This window comes from Cimex lectularius, unplaced genomic scaffold, assembly GCF_000648675.2.
Source record: "Cimex lectularius strain Harlan isolate CLEC.00 unplaced genomic scaffold, Clec_2.1 scaffold129, whole genome shotgun sequence".
Classification (NCBI taxonomy): domain Eukaryota; kingdom Metazoa; phylum Arthropoda; class Insecta; order Hemiptera; family Cimicidae; genus Cimex; species Cimex lectularius.
In genome coordinates, this window is record NW_019392715.1 from 1,021,222 (window position 1) to 1,042,869 (window position 21,648).

The following is a 21,648-nucleotide window of genomic DNA, read 5'->3' on the forward strand; positions in this document are numbered from 1 at the left end:
TTGTATTATCTTTAACCATGGAAAGATATCACCTTGAATCAGACATTCGCAATATTATTGTGAGAGTGAGTCATCGAGGTCACAGGCAAGTGGATATCGCAGAGGCAGTTGACATTTCTCAGAGCGTGGTTTCCGGGGCGTTAGATTTCCGAGAGACTGGAGGTACCATAGGAGGGCTGGTAGTGGATCTCAGCGCATTACGACGGGCCTCCTTCAGACGAGGCGGTTTGGTTGATTCAACTAAGTTGCCCGGTTGACTACTGGTGAAGACACTTTATTTGATGGTTTCACACAAGGCAACATGTGGGATCAATCTCTCTTCCCAACGGGAGGTCAGTACGATGTTAGCACCGAGGAAGCAGGAGCACTTCTTGTGCTTGCTTTTCTGCAAAATGAGAAGCAAAAAAGGAGGAAACCCATTAAAGAAAAGTGCCGGTTTATCCGTTGTTATAAAATTGGGAAACGGGCGCTTTCTCTCAAATACTGTTGTGCTACTTTCCTCCAAGCTTCGTTTTTTTTAAGTTTTATCACTATACTCCTCACACCTCATGTCCCATATCACGGGACTAATACGAATATCTTTAATGAACTGTTCCACATTGAAACTTGCAATTGTAACGCTTTCCATGGCGAACTCAGTTGACTCAACTAGGCGACTGGTATGAATGCCGAACAGTGTCTGTTGTGTTGAGTCAATGAGTCAGGATGAGAACGTGAGCGGCACTTGTGCCTGCTGATCACCCGCCCGGACGAGCTGACTGCGTGTCAAGGGATTGGGGCGGTTCCCATCATTTGCTACCTGGGCTACACTCCTTGACACCCGTCCGTTCAACTAGTTGAATCAACTAGCCGCTCCGTCTGAAAGAGACGGGAGGACAGAAATATTGTCATTACTGCAAGACGGAACCCTTTCCATAGTGTACAAGATGTTTTGGCAAGGCCAACGATTCGTAATGGTTTGTGGGAAGTTGGCTTCACATCGTATGCCTCTTTGAGACGACCTTGGCAGCAACAGCCCACCACCAGCAGCTCAGATGAATATGGTGCTTTGCTTTCCCGTATACTCTGTCGTCCTTGAAAGGGCAATGAGGATCTTTAACGTCCGCACCTAGCCTTTCGGCCTTATCAGACTTTTTGATTCTCAAGATGACAGCTGACGCACTCGTCGTCGTAGTAATTCCACATTAAGTGGGCTACAACTCCCTGAGTGGATTGAATATGCTTATTCAAATTATAACCATTTGGAATGCTGTTATGTTTACATGGATGGTTAGGGATGGTTATTGGGGCCCATAATGTATGCTATTTATAAACCTAGCCTTGCTTTAAATAGAGATAAATACCATAATATATATTATGTTGGCTTCAGTTAAATTATACATAAATTATACAAATAACAAATTGCTTCAATTGCCAGTTTATCACAATTTTTTTTTCTAATCTCGGAAAGTAAGATCTTAAATTGAATTAACTGTAGCCGGGCTGGTGAGGGTCTCGATAGACCTTGGGCTTAACGACTAAAACTGTTTTAACGTTCAGATTATCTTCAAAGTGTTTTACCGGATTCTTGGACTATTTTGTTTGAATATTCTGTTAATCGAGAATACTAATGCGCCCGATTCCGTGCAGCCTGCAATTTCGCTTTCTGTCAGTTCAAAATTACCTAAACAAAACGCTTTTGCATCGATCATGTACTGCATTTCTAGGGGATTTTCAATCAAAATACGAAATTCCGGATCCAATTACCAATTTCCGTAAGTATTGCTGAAGTCTTCGTTTCCAATTTTCAATTTGGCCCAGATATGGACGGTATATAATTGAATGAGCTAGTCAAAACCGAATAATCAGACTTTTAATCTCAGGGGATTTTGTCACCTTCACAACCTCGCTTAGACAACCCATTTCTAGGGTTATTTTACACCCAGCACAATTTTCAAATACAAAATAAACACTTGAAACCGAGGGGGGATTGAGTTTAAGTAATTTCAATTCAGTTCATATACCATTAACAGAGGCCGATGTAATTTAAGGACTCCAATTTTCTAAATTTACTAAGGAAAATTTGTACCTTTCCTTTTGACATTCACTACGAATAATGGTTTTGGCCTTAATGCGATTTTCTTTAGTCAATGTTCCTTATTAATTGCGATCCGGCTTTCCTTTAAAAGTCAGCGTTTTCTTTTGACGCGAAGTTACATGTATAATTAATTACTTATATTTACAATGCTTAGAAATACAAACATTATATTAATATAACGCATATTTATATTATAAACATATTATTAACGCATATTAACTCAATGTCACAGTCCAATCAGTGCACCTATTTGTAGTTCTAGGTAACTCACACATGAATTTTTATACATTTTTCTACAAATGCATCTTTACTACCAATTGTACAATCATTAATCGAGTGACGAACCCGCAGAATCGTGGTATGCACCTTTAGAATTCTGATAAGTACATTTATTAACTTCCACAGATCTCTCGAAACCTCACTTGAATTGACTGACATGAATTTACTCTGACATGTATAAATTAAACTGTACATTGCAGCATTCGTTATGGCGGAAGAATGGCATGTCACAAACATCTTAAAAATGAATGCTTATTCAGATTTTTTCAAAACAAGTTATTTCATTTGATAAGGTTTCGAAGTAAATGATTTATTTTTAAAATATGCACTGGTTGTGTGTTTTACGATCGAGTCCCTCGTTTTCGGACATAAAACTTTTGTTTTCGAGGGTGCAGAAGTAATTTAGCATAAGGTTAACTGTCAATAAAGCAAGGTATAAGTTATTAGACTGTACTAAAGTTTATTTTAGTTTCTATTTAATCTTTTTCTCTATCTTAGCTTGTCTTTTTCTATGTCTGCCCATCTTTTTGTCTCTCTCTCATTCACTCTTCTCTACAATAGATCTATAAACATATTGCTATCCTACAACCTTTATTTTTGTTATGAGACCAACAAAAAAGTACACACGCCTAGACCCTTAGTCAATAAGCCAATACCATATTCATTACAAATGGGAAATCGATGTTTTAAATAGATTTGTTCTAGGAAGACCATTACTTTCTTGGGTTAAAAATCAATTTAATTATCAACAGAAACCCGTGGAAAATATGAACCGCTTCCATTTTAAGGTCAAAGAAATTAAAAACAACTTAGTGAATTATACATTATTCATATTTAATTATAAAAAATGGTGTCATAAAACATTGAAATCGATAACGTTTCTCTCGCGTTGATTCACGTCAATTGACCAATTTGTAGTATGGAACGGTTTGACCGTCGCTAAGTAAACAATTGACAAAACGGCGGAATTAATTTGAATGAAATGATTGATTTTTCATAGAATCGTGATATCGTGTTGCAGTGTCCTTGTTAACAAACGCTACAGTAGACAGAATATGTTGGAAAGTAATTTAAATATTAGAAGCAACCGATATAGTGAGCAGATATAAAAGAGAAACAAGAAAACAAGGATGAACTTAAAAGAACTGTACAATCTTATACACCTTCATGTTCCAATGAAACTACGTAATTATAAAAGTTGTCATGTAGTAGGTAGTCAATTTCGACCTTACATCCTCACAAATTTATGTACAAAAGGTGGCTTTTGAGTGTCGACAGACCCTTCCAAATGGGCGACCTTTGCGAGAAAAGTGGCCCTAAATTTCAACAAGGAACCCTAATATGGTACATAAATGGATCAAAGATGAAACTGGGAGTAGTGTAGAAAAATATGAAAGGTGCATAGATTTACATACTCTCAGGTGGTCAGGCAGCCAAGGCACTAAATGCTTAAACTTGTCTGTGGTGCCAAAACTGCTTAAAGACTCTGGGAAAACAAAACAACATTACTTTAAAGTGGATTCCCGGAAATTAATGGAAAGAAGGAAGAACAGGCTGACTAACTAACCAAAAAAGGGGCAACCCTTTCACTCATGAGACCAGAACCAACATTGGGTGGTGTATCGGAATGTGTGCTTAAGTTGGAACCGGAAAAATGGTTTGAGAAAGAAAACGTCAAACACTGGACAAAAGTACCGAGTGTAAGGCAAACTAAAAAATTTACAAATCTGTCAAAACGGAAGATGAAGGAACTTCTCTCTCTCTCAGCAGGCAGGATTTGAGGTGAATTAATTATACCAGCCACTGCCCTCCTATCGTCTAAAGTTGGGCAGAGACCGAAACATGTCGACTCTGTCAGGAGGACCAAGGCATCGGCACATATCCTTTGTGAAAGTGAAGAATTAGCCCAGTTACGGTACAGCCCCATGGGTAACAAAATTTTCACAAAAGGGACGCGAAAAGACACCGAGGAAAATGCTTAGACTTATATGAAAAGTGCACTTTCCAAGGTATAACTACAATTTATAGAGGGGTTCCACAATAGATCTATTTAGGTCGCAGTAGAGGAAAGGATTTTTATAATTCCTAATCAACCTCCCAACCTTTCAAAAAAATGTAGTTAATAAATCAGTAGTTAAATTTTGAAGAAAAGGGAATACTAAATCAAACAAGAAACGGTTTCATATTATTCTAGAGTAGCTTCTAAAAGTTTATAAATACATTTTTTGCTTTCTTTGTTAATATGGATTAAAACGTATTATACAATTAGCGAGTTAATTATATTTCTTATGTAATTAAGCAAAAATATTAATGATCATCAAAAATTGTTACGCCATATTGCTTCTCTTGCATGCTGTTAGGTTTTGGTTAACACCAACGAGTTAGGAGTCGTAACCAAGATAGGTGGTACTGACCGACATGTTTCATTGTTCCCATATACGCGTCAAGATATAATATTTTGTTTACAATATTAACACGGATTATTCTTTGGTTTTACCATTAATTGAAAGTTACCTGAATTGAGAGAGATCTGCGAGGTGTCTGAGCTCTTGCGTGAATGGCCGCTGTTGTTCGAGATGGAATTGAGACTCTTGGAGTCGGCTTCAATCAGCCTGAAACAACATAGAAGAAAACAATAAGGAAATATTTATGACTACTATTCCATATTACACTAGAAGAAGAAAACTGAGCATAGGCCAACATTTCTTTATTGCTCTCGGAAGTAATCTAAAATCCAATTACCTCAACAAGGGTTTCAATATGTAATGAGAGCATAACGGTTATTGAGAGAGAATTATGCCACCGTTCGCCCATAATAATTAATACTGTTAGGACTCAATGAATATATGGGGTTCATATTAATTAATTAGAAAAACTCCGTAAAAGTAGTAATATTTATTGAAACCAGAGTTCAAACGCAGATAATAAATAATTAATACAAAAAAGTGTAAGGGTGGTTCCTATAAAATTCTTCAAGCCGAATTTGACCAGAAAAAGTAAAACACCAGGGGTAGGAAAAATGAAGTATCAACAAAACACGTGAAACTTCCACCGCGGATGTGGAGTTGTTAGTTACTCTTTTCACACTCATGTTGATGCAAATTAAAATTATTTAAAAAGTGGCAAAAAATAACTTTTGAAACAAACAAAAAAGTAAACTTCATTTTTAGCATTGTTTTGCTTTGCGATAAAAAATAAAGAAGTTCATCTTATGTCTTTCTATCAGCCTTACGATATCATATTCATCATAAAAAACCGCAAGAGGTGAGCTCCAAATTTCTTATTGTATGTCATTGTTTTTATAAATATAATTTCTTAAATCTTAATATATTATTTAAAGGCTTTTAACTGTATCTTCTTATGCGATCCAACAACCGTTTATTCAATAATAGATTCGTGGTTTAGAGTTGTAGTCAAGACCATGATTTTAAGGCTTTTGGATTAAAACATAATTAATAAAATATTCAATGTAAGGAGTATTTGTTTTCATAATAAGGAGATTTTGCATAACGTAGCCAGAACGCAGATTTAACGGAACCTATCTGAAATAGCGTCCTACGTTGCTTCATAATGCCGAGCTTGTTAAAGGGTGAATGTAAAGTCATCAAAGTTGTGTTTTATTGGATATGTTCTCCAATAATGTATAAATATAATTTAAAAAAAAAATATTTTGTAGTTAACATTCTTTCTTCATTTCGTACAGTTTTCATGAATCCTAAAAATGTGTGTATATTTGGTGTAAACAACTGTAAAATATTTAGCAGTTTTATTTCCATTCAAGCAGGAACGACGGTTAGCAAGAAATATACCAACATTTTTAGAAATACGCGCGAAAGGAGAGAAAAAGAAGGAAAACACACAGAGGGCCGGCGAGAACCTCAGCTGTTTGTTGGTCCATAAGGTTCCCATTTTATATATGCCAACTTTTCGTCAATAAATGACCAGCAATTGTGCAACAGACCCTTTGGTTAAACCGACTAAATACAATTTAAAAGGTATAGAATATGGTTATAATGAGTACGCATATGGTTAACTAACTGCAATGAAATGCAGTTTTCCTAATATTTCTAAAAGTAAAGCTATTTTCTTTAAAGTTTTTGACAGTTTTCCTTATCAATTTCACTTAAACTGAACTTACCCCGCATCACCCTGTAATTAATTTTGTACGTTAGAGCTTTTACAACTATCGGATCATCAGCATTTGCCAAATTTTCGTCAGCAATCAAGAAAACATCCATTACATTTGTTAACGCTGCCTTTGTTTAAAAGCTTGCAAGATACGACTATAATTTGAATTGCTACAAACTCGGCAAGGAAAATCCGTTACGCAAAAATTTTTCAAATAGCGTCAACGTTATCCAAAAGACGTTAAATATGTCGGCCTTGAAATAGCGGAAACGTTATACAAAATCTTTCTAATAACGTTGAATAGGCTAATCGAGAGGCAAAAAATACTTGTGCAATATTATCTTAATAACAATCATGTTTTACTTATTACGATATTAACCTTCAATATGGACGTACCGCAGTCCACTCGGGAAGTAATAGTTACATTGCATAATGAAGGAAAATCATTTTGTGAAATAGGAAATGTACTTAATAAGTGACCCTCGACAATTCATTACAACATCTCCCGGTATACGGGGCTCGATGAGGTCCTCAAAGAAGTGACAAACAACCTTTCAACAAGCGGTCCCGAAATTGCAGATATTCTGTATCAGTATTGTAAATATTTCACTTACGCCCTAAACCGGTACAAAATACTATTAAAAAACAAGGCATGCACTGACGCAATCCCAGATAACACAGGGCATAAGTGCGAAGAATTGGGAAAAGCGCCTCCAGTTCTTTAAAGAGCATTTAAGTAAGCCTGATGTATTTTGGGAAACTGTTATTCCATCCGATAGAAGAATGAAAGTGTGGCGTAAGCCAGGGGAACATTTGAAATTAAAGAAAAAACTACCGACAGCTAAATATGGAGTGCTTGCTTGGGGCTGCATGGGTTATAGAAGAGTTGGCAATTTACACATTATCGATGTGATCATGAACCAATACGTCTACTTTGATAATCACAGAATTTAAAGGAACGCAATATTAGAGTGGGTATAAAAAAGGAATTTCCTTTTCCAGAAAGACAACAACCCCAACATGAAGGACTTTCCGTTTCCAGCAAGACACATGTCTCGGAAAACTCATGAATGCTTATCATACATGAGCCTAGGCAGCTCCGGACACCACCCAAATCGCCAGATTTAAACCCTATCAAGCACGTGTGGGATAATATTGGAAGGCCGCATAAAAAAGAAGACCGAATAGTCTTCGGCTTCCACACGGACTACACAATTCTTCGTTTTTTAATGTTAATTATTTTAACCTTCATTCCGATACTGTTATCCGATATAAACAAGAAAATCTCAACTCCGGTTACATAGAACAAAAAATTACATTGCATTAGTTAAATTACCGTTACATTAAACTAATACTATCGTTATAATACAAATATGTGCTGCGTTCGCTTGCTTCTCTTGAAGGTGAGATTCTTCTCGAAGCTAGCACCAGACACAGTGCCAAACCAAACAAACTCCTTTGTTTTGTTTTTTATATCGGGTATTATCCTTCGACAATACGTAACAATTTTCAATCAATTAATTGCTACTTAATAGTATATTATTAATCACTATAATTGATAACTGTGATTCTATTATAAACCACATACTGTCGATTTAGCCTAATGTTAGAAAGAATAACTTAAGACTTTTTTTTAGTAAAAATAGTAAATAATATTTGACAGGAATATTTGTCTTTCGTTTAAATTTTGTAAATTTAACTGTCTTGATATTGCAATTGAAACAAGTAAAGACTTTGTATAAGTTATAGAAATCTAAATATCTAACGAGCCTGTGGGTCTTTCCTGTTAAAATATTTTTATACAAAACTAAAATGGCAAGAAATAGAATTTGTTGTGTTAAGAAAAACTTTTATCTCAAACATCTCTTCTAATACCAACTGCAGTTAACTTTTTGTCTACATTTACTCAGTTGTATATTTAACAGTGCTTCAAAATAATACTGCAATAGAAAATAAACTTCACATTTATGTCCTATGTTCTATGATAAATTCTACGAAATGAATAGACTTTATGTTGCATTAGGTACTTACTCTTGACACATATTTTTATCACAATTACAATTCCACAATTACACAATGTTGAAGTGCCTTAGACTTAAAGCAAGTCTTTATGATAATGTGAAGCCTAAAGGCTTTCTTCTTTATAAACTTGTAAGCTATAACTTATAAAAGTATAACAATCAAGCGTCCCAATTATCAGTATTTATAACTACAAGTAGCCTCTCTAAAAGTAATAAGTTATGCTTAAAAACGTAAAGCAGATAAACCGCATAGGTCATTGCTATTAACTCTACACGCTTGATCATATCGAGAACGGAACATATGGATGAAAATACATATTAGAACCTACAGACGTACTTCGAAAAGTGGCGAAAAATGGGTAGACCCACAAAAGGTTGAGAAAATATTACGAAACACCCATGCCCAGATTGGTTGCAGAACACGCATATAGAGCCCTGAGGTGTGAAGTAACATGCGACAAACACACATATGAACGAAAAGCTCAATGAAGCTTTTATTTAATTTTGCAGCCGATAATAAACCAAAAATCTAAGTTAAAATCAGAAATCTTTAAATCATGGAACATAATTACGGTCAATTTTAATACCAATTCTACTGCCAGCCTTGGTGAGCAGCCTCTAAAAAACAAACGGGTTCTCAATATTTCACAAAAGACATTTCTGAAAATTATGATTATGCATTCATGCTTCATAAGTCGATCCTCCAAAAGTCGCAACTTTTAGAAAAAAAACTGCCTCCAGTGAAGCGATATGATTTTCATGAACTGGGAGTTAGACAAACAATAGTACCAATTCTCAACTTGCTAGCGAAAACCTTGACAATCTCAAAAATTACAGAAGAAAGAAAAGTAAAACCATACCTCAATATTGGTAAAAAACCATTTGGAGATATTAAAATTGCACTAGTTTACAATGCTATTCAGAATTATTCAGAAGTCGTGAGATGTGGTCTGGTGTGATGTAGGTTCAGAGAAACATTTTCTTTATCGTCCCAACGTTCCGATCTTTATTGAGATCATCTTCAGGGCTCAAAGTGTTTGTCTTCTGTGTAACTGTGCCATTTTTACGTGTCGTGTTGAGAGGGCACTCTCGAAAGATCGAAACATTGGCACGATAAAGAAAATGTTTTTCTGAAACCTACATCACACCAGACCGCATCTCACGATTTCTGAATAATTATCGATTAACGGTCACTAATCACCACGCTATTCAGAATGATGTACCTACAAGGTTAATTTTAATTTTTTAAATTCCATTCTCTCTCTCTCTCTCTCTCTCTCTCTCTCTCTCTCTCTCTCTCTCTCTCTCTCTCTCTGTATGTGTGTGTGTTTTAGTTTTCCATTATAGGTTCATGAATAAAATACATTGTCTGTTTATATGATTAACTTTTAGGCATGTAAAAGAAAAAAATGTAATTTTATCTAGTAACTATAACTAGTAGTTTGTAATTTTTATCGGCATCTTCGAATAAAATAATGAAAAAGACCCATCCCCCACAGTAAAATTCGCACTAATTTCTTTAAAACAATGGTGAGAGAAGTATAGAAATCGTGTGAAAAACGGTCAAAAAATTACCTTGGCTCTTTGCGCAATATTTTGAAACTTTTTACCAAACGACTTTTAATCCTTGGCATAATACACTGAGGCTAATCCGACCAATTTCGATTGGATTGCATAGGAGTTGGAACCATCCTCTCAGCAAAAGGCCTCACACAGAAATGCGAGCCCTAGAGGCTAAACACAATGTCTAATGCAACACAAAAAGGCGGAAACTGTGCAATGTGGACAGATTTAAATAAGTGACATGGTTTGCAAGAGAAAACAGTTTACAAATAAACATTTTTCGATTTTAAACCGACTTTCAAAAATTAGAATTCCAGTAAATGTAATAATTATAGTTCAAAAGTCTGTGCCTACATATCGTATACATTGTAAAGGAGCCTATTTTTTTTTCTTTGATAAACAAATACAAAATTAGGGTACCTTCCGTGGGCGTCGCATATTTTAAAAATCTAGGACAGATACAGGCTTAGTTACAAAATTTCAATTTAAATCTGAGTTAAATTAATGATTATGTACGTGCACACAACCATCTCTTATTTCCACACATATTACAACATATAATTTTCATCTGTTAACCATTGTATACCACTGTTATATAGAAATGGGGACTAAGAAAAATATAAGTAATGATGTTTTTGAGCAAAAAAAGAAGAAGGAATAATACAGTTTATATTTAATGCAAAAAAGGTATCGAAATGTGAAAGCCAAGAACAAATTATTGTTTCATTATTGTCTATTGTTTTAATGGAACACTATATTCAACCTTTGACAGCCTCCTGCGATTTACAGAAAATTATATTCAGCACCTGCGATTTGTAGTCGTAAAAATAAAACACTTCCACTTGGTATTAAAGTTCGTAAAATTACATACATGTTAATAGCATGTTTGTATTATTGTTAATGTACCCTACATAATAAGCATAGTAGTAGCCAATAGCCTCATTCTGTAGTCAGAATCGTGAAACAATATGATTTATGAACGTGGAAAACGGATTACGAAAGATAAAGAAGATGCTTCATTTATGTGAGTAAGCACCTTTAGATAGCAGCGTCAGATATAAAGTTAAAACTGATTTAATAATGTCATAACAAAGTTCATATCCGGAGTAATAATCCAGACATTGGGTTGATTAAGGAGGTATCATAAGCTCGCTAATTAACGCTTTACATCCAGCTCATCCATTCTGTCTAAAATCGGTTGCTCCCTTTTATTATCTCAATGCGTACTGAAGTCTTAAATGAAAATATTTTACGCTTTGTCCTAGGTCAGGCCTAATGACAAGCGTTTGTGGTTGAAGAACTGTGCTATTAATTTTGAGAAAGACCGGCTGGAGAGGCGACTTTTCCGTTGGCTGATGGTAGTTTCCTTTGAACTGAATGTTTCTGGTCAAATGACCAATGGAGTTGATGCAAATGGATACTCACAGTAGATTTTTGATATGTGAGACAAGTTCTACGGGTGTAGACATTTTCGTTACGAGTAACAAGTATTAGATGGATGTAAGACATCTTCGATACCACGAAGCATCGCATACTTAGGTTTGAGACGTTGCTATCGAAACTAAGGATGCCTGATTTGTTGATGAAGACATTCGATCTTAGACTTCGGTTGGAGGAATTTTATTTTTTTTAACCCGGTAGAATGGGAAGTTTCCAGGTATTTCCATGTTTACGTCCATAAGTTCACTGTAAAAGATCCGTTCTGGAGATCTCATCTGTGTTCAACGGTGTCTGCAAGTTATGTTTTTTGGTAAAAAGAATTATCAACACGCTAAAAATGTGTGATCAAAGAATCAACAGCGGCCGGTTTGTTTCGACCACTATCTGGTAGACATAAATCATGGTTACTGTAATGAAATTATCTTTTTGTTTTATTTGCCATCTGTGGAATTTGTGAAAAATAGATTCAGGTTGACGCATTCTGCAAAGTCCATTTTCTTCTTAATATCCGTTGTACCCATAAACCACAGATGACTGATATTGCTTTGGATTACCGGGCAATACTAGCAGCGTGTTTGGCACAAACGTTTCCAACATTTATGACCGACCCTGCAACCCTGTGGATCTTACCGCGCTACTCACATTCCGGAAGTACAGAATTACATATCCGGTGTTTAAAAAGTTGGACAGCAGAAGCGAGGAGAAATAGCGTTACGCATATGAATGATGTCTTTTCAAATGTCATCTGCCACAAATGCTACCAACTAGAAAATTTGTGTTGACATTCGCGAAATATTACAAAATGACGACATATCCTTAGCTCCTCTTGCAACATATGCAAAAACCTTAGTCATTCCTGACAACGCGAAATCCATCTTTACGTCCAAACCGTCCGAGATTTCCTTTTCTTACAACTGGCTTGAAGCACTATCAACGATCACACACTCAACATCAATAACCTTTTTCGGTCCATTTAAAAGGGGGAAGAGAGAAAAATAGGAAATAGAAATACAAACGATTATGCAAATTGGAAAACAAAGCATCTGATATACGTTTGTCAATATGTCGGTTTGACTTTGATCAATCAACCGTATAATAGGGTACTTTGAAGTTTTATGGTGGCCTTGAGAAGGGCTGGTGTTGTTGTGGAGCTAATGAGCACCACGGACTTCATAGCAGGTCACAGCGCTGTCAAGTGTGATGTAGTCGTTTAGTGCCCTTACGTCTTGCTTAGTGTTGAGATCTCATCGACGAGCACGAGTCTGCTCTAACTTTAAACAGGTTGTGTGGTGATTAGTGACCGTTAATCGATAATTATTCAGAAATCGTGAGATGCGGTCTGGTGTGATGTAGGTTTCAGAAAAACATTTTCTTTATCGTGCCAACGTTTCGGTCTTTATTGAGATCATCTTCAGGGCTCAAAGTGTTTTTCTTCTGTGTAATTGTGCCATTCTTGTGTGTCGTGCACTTTGAGCCCTGAAGATGTTCTCAATAAAGATCGAAACGTTGGCACGATAATGAAAATGTTTTTCTGATACCTACATCACACCAGACCGCATCTCACGATTTCTGAATAATTTAAACAGGTTGTACTCCTGATTAAAAAGAGGGGGTGCTGAAAGTTTATAAGCAGGGAGAGGAAAGACGATGACTTCTTACATTTCTGTGAAGTTTTCGAGCGTCAAACGCGAATTATCGATCTGCAAGAGTCTTCTTTTTTCCGGTTGATCAAATAGAAGTGTTTCTTGTCAAGCTTCGTGCATTCTGTCGAGTTGTTAAGTAATGAGTACAGTACAGATAGTCAATAGTATTGAGCCCTACTGCATAAGACTACCATGTACTCTTAGTTACCAAATCTCCGATTGAATCATCGCCTTGACGTTACTTCTTTGCATTTCGATCCAATTTGTGCAAAAATGAACATCCTGTATGACTTCTTGATTTCTTTGACAGATACCACCGACCGAATTCTAGGCACATGTTTTCTTAGTTTTACTATGGCATTAAAATCTCAATTCTGGTTGATAATGCGTGAGTGGTAGCATACGAATAGTGTATGTAAAATCTCGGGTAATTCAGCAAGCTCTATCGATGGAAAGCAATGTAATGGAGTCTAATCTTTTATTCTTGCAATACTTTACACACACCGTGCCGATTCGCGCAATACCCATTACACTGCTTAGATTACTTCAGCTGCCCATTTTATGGTTTTTTCCAGAGTCACAAAGATTGCTAATCGCGATATTTTTCGTCATCCTCGTTGCAGATTGTAAAAGCAAATACAAAGGGCCTAGTACAACGTAGCCACATTGTTTACCTGATTTTGTTAATGGAGAAAAATTACAAACCATTTTCCTGTGGATACGTAAAAACTAGCAATATACGTTAACATGCGTTAAATTTATTATGAGGAGTAGCAATAAATAACTTATGTAATAATCCTTTACAAACATGTTAACGTTCACATTGAGTTATATTATCATGATATTAACATATATTTGAATTTTTGTTTGGTGTTTTCTATCAAAAAAAGTCATATTGACTCACCGATTAGCCTCCTCAAGCTTGGCTAGAAGCGCCAGTTCTTCTTCTGAAAGTTGGCTCGGATTGACAACCTGCCCCTGTTCACTTCCAGATTCGGTTCCCGCGCTGTTATTGTTATTGCACTCAGTCTGAGTGACCATAGTCACGCTAAGCCCTTGAACAACATCCCCCGCCCACTCCCTTTCCACTCTGAAAAAAAATACAATTTCATTATTTCTTCAGCACAAATAAACAACATGAAGGGTGACATGACTCCGTATAGACAGCGAGTAGGAATGCAACCCGATATGAGAATTCTCTGGGTCCACTGTTCCTTCTTCAGTATAGTTTTTTTTTTTTAATTTACTCAATGCGATGTTGTGATATCAATTGCAGAATATTGAGTGCTCTAATCAACCCTCGATTGTATTACTTGTACAGTTTGTGTATAGAGAGAAGCAAAAAAGTATTAGTAGCATTTGAGTAAATATATAGTAAATATCGGTACATAGGAAAGAAAGTAATTCGTAAAAACCAAAAAAAGATTTACAAACAAGCTGAGGGCAATGACCACGGCTGTTTGTCGCCCCTTCAACTTCCTGCATTATGTGTATATACAGAAGAGCTACAGCTTGGTCCGAAATTCATATACATATGTACAAAATAAAAACCAGAAAATAAATTCTTTACGACGAGATCGATTAATCTTTTGTTTATTGTAATGTGCAGCTCAAAACCTGCATCGAACATCGAAAATAAATCCCAATGGAAAAATAAAGAAATTTTTTTAAAACAGATACGAGTAATGATTAGACCTAAGATCGTTAAAGGTGAAATCATGCGATGGAAACAATGATAGGCATTATAGTTCACCCCACTTGTTGAATCCTGGAATAAAACTGAAAAAATCACCGTTTTCTGAAAATAAACCAAATCTGTAATTTCGATTAATTTCTGATGACTGAATTCGAAACGAAAGGTCAGTCAACTGATCCTTGACATAGATCCCCGAGTTGCACAGGGCGCTTGTCGAATTGCTCGTACACCATAGAGGCTGGAAAATTGGAGTTATCCTCATGGAATAAAATAAGTTGGCAACAAGTCCAGCAATGGACATAAAATTAAGAGGAAAATCCTAAATTTTTATCAGATGTTTGCACTTACCACCCTACAATTTAAAAAAAAAGTATTTTTATGCCAATACAAGCAGGAAAATTAATGACGTTGGCCAAGTCTGGTAACGCAACCTACTTTTCCTGCAAAAAAGATGACGACTGGAATACGATTTATAGTTTCGTAAGAAATCTATTATAAAAGAAAAACGGTGGATACCATCGTGGATGGTTTACAAATAATCTTTCGTCTACAAAACATTGGTGTTGTAAAGAAAAATTGTCCTCCCACTTCACTTATTACATAAACCAGCACACTTTCGTTCTTATTTATGTAACAGTTTTCGTTTTCGCCAACAGTGATTTTCAGGGTTTTTACAAAAGCCGTCTTTAATCAAATAACGATATATATATANTTTTGGCGTTATGAACTATGCATATTAGCCATGTGACAAATTCGTATGTGTGTTCAAATTTGGGGGGTTATTGGGAAAAAAGGGCCAGGGGCAACGGTGGGAGTCTCTCATGCTAACCACTCGGCTACCGCGGTCCCCCTACATAATAGTTGCAAGTAGTAATAAATCATTTTTTGTGAACAATTGTCATTAAGGAACGTCGTTTATTCTGTGAATTATTAGCAATGATCAAACGTTAGGCTATTAATTTATATTCCAAAATTAAATTATTTTAGCTTGATTTCCCTTCGAGTTTTCCATACGAGCATTAGCCACAAAATCCACATAATCTAAAGCACATCGTCTTCCTTCCTTTATGGTATTAGTACATTAGCTCTTCCATATGTTAAAAGTGGTCATTTTTGCCCCTAGTTGTATTTCTGGGCACGTGCGTAACATCCCTTAGAAAGAGATGTTCCAAAAGTAGTATTTTATGATTTTAGGGAACTGAAGGACAAAAATGCATAATAAATAATGAAAAAATATATTTTCGATTTTTTTTAGGTTTTGCGTTTTTCTCGAAAACTACGTTTTTTACGAGCTGAATTCCTTTTCCAATCGACTCAGCACATCGATTTACATCGAAAAAGACAAGAAAGATTTTTTCGCTTTTTTTCGTATGTACTGTTACCGGTTTTTAGATTTTCACCTCCCGGTTGAAGGGCGAGTTGCGAGTTGGCGGATGGAGATATTCGACTAGTTCAACTTGATCCCGTGTCCCTATTGGTTAGAAAATTGTACTGAATATATAGAAATACGTAAATAAAAACTTGGAAACTAAATTAATAATGGGTGACACAGGTGCAGTGCTGGACCGGTATTCATTGTCTCAGCTGGACTGGAGCGAAAAGGATATCATCTAGAGCTAATAAGAAGCAGAAAAACAGCAAATCCTGTCTCAACTTCACCCTTTTTATTGAAAAATTTATAAGATAGAAGACATAAGGCCAATTCCATTTTTATTTGCCCCATTTCCTAATATTTTTCCAAGTTACTGGCTAGTTTTAAGTTAAAATTATTTTATTTTACAGCATTTCATTGTACATTGTGTACTGTATCTTATAATGTTTAACATAAAAAAAAGAAAAGATTATATATTAATTTATTTTTATTAAAAGCGAAATTTGTTATAAATTCACAATCTCAACACGACACACAAGAATGGCACAATTATGCAGAAAACACTTTTATTGAGTAGAAATTATTTGATTGAATATTAAAAAATATTTTTTTGCATTGTATACACTCACTTTTTTTCCACATCCTACATGTATTTGTTAAATTTAAACAATGTTTGTAAATCCCAGGCCCTGAAGATAATCTCAATAAAGATCGAAACGTTGGCCCGACAGGGAAAATGTTTTTCTAAAACCTACGTTACACAGACCGCATCTCACGATTTCCGAATAATCATCGATTAACGGTCACTAATCACCACACATTTGTTGTAAGGTTATTATTATTATTTTTTTAATTCACTACTTTCGTGGTCCGTTTGACCAATTAATACATGACAATTAATTAAGGTTTTTAGTTGAGACGAAAAACCTTAATTAATTGTCATTATTTTTTTAATTTGTACAAACAGGATTGTTCCTGGGTATCTAAGTAAAATTTTGTGTTTTTAATTTTTAACATAAAAAGAAATCAAGTATGTATGTAGTTTATGTATGCAATTGGGGGGAAGGGCAGCGGGATAAAAAGTCGTCAGGGGCGTCGGTGGGAATCGAACCCATGACCACGGGTTCTACGAGCCACGCTAACCATTCAGCTATGGCGGCCCCCAAGAATTCGACTTAAAGATAATTTTTTGTTTTTAATTAGTACAAACAGGATTGTTCGTGAGTGCCTAAATCAATCTTCAATTAACGTTTGTTTCCATAAATCTCAATAGAAATATTTATGCAATAAAAAATTAATGATTTTGTTTTCCTTTAACTTTAAAATTAAGAACTTTACTTTTCAATGGCTGAGCTACCTATATACAAACATAGTACTGGAATGAGGGTTGCCAGTTTCTAGTTTACTTTCGAGTAGAACATCTATTGTAGAAATGTAATGTGCGTAGAACAGCACGTTATATTTTTTGTACATATAATAAATTGTCTTCCTCTAATAAACTTCATGTTTTAGATTGAGTTAATTTAGTTAGATAAATTATTGGATAGTGCGTGTATTACGATGTGCAACACGATGCGCATGATTTGACCCCATTTTCTCTTTGCCGTTTTGTTTTATTTATTTTTTATTTTTTTGAAACGGAAAACATTTTGTGAAATCGACAACAACGGTGATGAAGATAGATCACAGCACCGGTCTAAAACTGAAAGGAATGTCCTTCGCTTGATTATTATACGGAAACGGTTGATATTCTGACTCACAACCGCAACGTAGCTAAGTGGCAAAAACCGCCAATGTGCAGCAATACCATTGTGCCGACGTTGACTCAAATTCGTGAAACGTTCCTTATATGAAAATAACAAAAACGTCCTTAACATTGAGGTGAATGTGTTTAAACAGTTATAACAAAACAATAAAAAACAATTGGTCAATAAAAACGAACAAATAAAAGTCGTATTTAATCATCACAATTAATGATTAAAATAAATAAATCCACATGGAAATGTTTTTCTTATAAAAACCATAAATTAATAAAAAGATAAAAAGTCTTTTACTATATCTATGTTAAAAACACTTAGATAATAAAAGTAAGTTAAAAAGTAAAAACATAAAAAATCACAACATTTAAAAAATAAAAGATATAAAACCATGGAATTTTTTTTTAAATATAAAAACCCTAAATTAATAAACAAAATTAAAAGCATTTTAATAGATCTATGTTAAAAACACATATAATAAAAAAAATTCCCCATAAAAAGGAATTTACCTGGGAAAAAACGGCTTTACCCAGGAAAAACACATCAAGAATCACAATATTAAAAAAAAAGATAAAACCACATGGAAATGTTTTTCTTATAAAAACCCAAAATTAATAAACAGATAAAACGTCTTTTACTATATCCATATTAAAAACACTTAGATAATAAAAAATCCGCCAAAAAAGAAATATACCTGAGAAAAACGGCTTTACCTTACACGAAAAACACATGAAAAATCTCAATATTTAAAAAATAAAAAAGATATAAAACCACACAGACATGTTTGTCTTATAAAAAGTATAAACTATAAAAGGAAAATTGAAATTTATCATCTTTATCAAGCATAAATGATAATATTTGCTTTACTTCATTCTATTTAGAATTTAAAATCATTTCTATTTAATTTTTTCAAATAAAAGCGATAAAATACATAATAAAGAATTCAGGGTATCTGACAAACTCAGCTTGCCTACTTTATTTTCATTGTGTATTTCATGAATGCATGTAACGTGTAAAAAATGCAATGCTCCTTTTTTCATTTTCAACCATCTTTCCAAACACAGTTTGCTAAACAGTCCGTAAATAAGGGTTTCGTAACTTCAAATAAAAGTGTGGAAAATATTATTGGCTACCGATTAATTAGTACAGAAGAGTTATAATTGTGGGGTCCATTGCATATTCAGGAAAGATTTATGTACAAAATGCGTTGAACTCATGGAAAAACTGAGTTGAAATATTTCAAGCGATAACGGATGGAAATAAATAGTCTCCTGCAACGTAAAGGCATTACTTCAAAAGTCGGAAGAAATTACTGAAGTGATCCTTTGAACACAAAAATTATAGTAACCTTTTACAATTTCTCAGAGATATGTATATATTATATGGTTTTGAGTAATTATTTCTATGTTTTGATTCTGTTATTATTGATTTGGGATATCCAAAAGAGTCTCGGAGAGCCTATTAAAAATAAAAGATTATTACAACAAATATACTTAAATAAGGCATTAAAACTACACATGAGTAATGATTGTTTATGCCTCAAGTTGGTACTTTTCCTAACCACACCACAAGATGCATAATAAACCTAAATAGTGCTAGTTATTATTTACTAGAAAGCAAACTAGAGGGTGTTTAAAATGAATATAATAAATAGCCCTAGACCATAAATCTGAAATATGCTGGGTATGGTTGATAATAATATACATTTTTATTGTCCAAACACAAAAAAATGTTTTTGAAAAAATGAACCGCCGAGTTTAAGCCGAAAGCACGAAAGCGATCTTTCGGATTTTAATTGATATACCTTAAATCACGAACCTGGTTTTGGCGTGAGATTTAGACCGGTACCAGCGAAAGGTGATGATTCCGCCAAAAACCATCCCTGCATGATCGGGCCGCCCCGTCGGTTTCAGCTTCCAGGAGCACTGGAGTCGGCGAGGGTTTCACCCCCTGGAATACTCACCCCTTATCACCCCCACCCTAGAAACAAGTCATACCAACCCCGGAACTAAGAGAAAAATACCAAAGTTGGAGATACACGAGCCAGCAGTGACCTACATCGCCATACTCTTCCCATAGATAACCGATATTACTAAACCGACTTTCCATATTAATTAATATGCTCAGTTTTCATTGGTCTTCGTAAAGTAATTTTTATAACAGGTGGGATATCAAGGTTAATAAAACAATTTAACAGTTAAGATTCTGAAAAATTGATTGTTTAAAAAAGTCTTCTTATCTACTCGTTATCAGTTTTTTTCGGCTAATTACTATAATAATATTTTGAAAATTATAAAATTGACAAGAAATACGACAAGTTAAGAGAGTTACTGCAAAGTTTTTATTATGTAAATAAAAATATAACATTTTTCTTCCTCGATTGGACGTCGTATTTTATGGAGCAGACGAAAACCGACGCTTTTTTCAACATGCTTTAATATTGAATTATTTAGTCATGGCGGTGTAAGTTCGTGGGAAACTTTACCGAACTGTTGGACCACATCTGCTCAGACCCCAATTTAAATTCCGCCGAAATCAATCATTGGTGGCCACAATTCAACTAAAATCACTATGTCCTACCTGTTATATAATTTAGTTTTCAATATAAAAAATACGCCACTCCTCGACTGATCGAATGTTATATTTGTTTTCAAATTAACACGAAACACATTTTTTTTTCTTGACCCGACTAATAACATTTATAGAATAGAACAAAAATAATAATTATTATTATAAAGATATGATTATATAGTTTTAATTCTATTATTTTATTTTTCAATTTCATTATCGCGAATTGAAGTGTAAGTGCCGAAATGGTGACAACTTGGGCGGAAATTTACCAAGTGATGTTAAATTATTATATTTGAATATTTTTAACTCTATATTTACAAAAATGAAAAAAAGTTATCCTTATGCTTTTGTCTATTGAATCCTAGACACCATTATTTTGATTTTCAACTCCGACTCTCATACAGTCGAGAAAGTAATCAGTATGACAAAAATAATAATATCAAGACAATATATTTAGTTTTTACAGTATTTGTAATATGTATAATAAAAACATATATTTTTATTATATAAAAGCAAATAAATAAAGCGAAATTCGCCAAACCCTTTTCACTGAATCGTATTCGCATATTTATTACAAAGAATGTGAAACAATCTGTTACGATTTCCTTATTATTTGATATTATCTATTGTATTATCAAATTGAAAATGTAAATGACATATTGTCCATGCATTCAAAAAAGGGTAGTTTGTAATAATAAATTCAAACAAATTGACATGCTCAATGACGTCAATAACTCAACGATCCTTCTTCATAAACAACAGTGTTAAATCAGTCTTAATTTCACAATCTTTACAGTAACAACTTATTCAAATTGAACTACAGTTTCTATTCAGACACCTGATTTCATACAATTTCTAAACTGAATTGACAAATAAAACCTTTATTTAAAAAACGAAAAGGTAAACCAAACGGGCCACTGATTAGATCATTTTGCAATGTTGATTAACTGAAAGACAATAGATTTGTTTTAATTAAATTTGATACTATATACATTTATGTAATTAACTTGAAAGCCGACCATGTTAGGAAATTGCTCCAAGAGTAATTTGTTAATTGTAGCTTCGATCGAACTCTTTTTAGTTGTATTTTGTTAAAAGTAA

The 21,648-nt window shown here is 34.4% G+C and overlaps 1 protein-coding gene across 8 annotated transcripts in view; it reads right to left on the minus strand.

Moving 5' to 3' along the window:
• The window catches only part of LOC106665705 (ecotropic viral integration site 5 ortholog), a 50,902-nt gene that overhangs the window by 13,839 nt on the left and 15,415 nt on the right, over positions 1-21,648 (minus strand). For 7 of the 8 annotated variants that reach the window (XM_014392338.2, XM_014392337.2, XM_014392341.2 and 4 more), the window contains exons 2-3: positions 14,056-14,241; positions 4,871-4,968 (exon numbers count right to left, since the gene is read on the minus strand). In XM_014392338.2, the coding sequence (XP_014247824.1) occupies positions 4,871-4,968; positions 14,056-14,241 (284 nt within the window). Of the gene's footprint in view, positions 1-4,870; positions 4,969-14,055; positions 14,242-19,794; positions 19,906-21,648 lie in introns of those variants that run through there. The other variant, XM_024226504.1, reaches the window with a different exon arrangement.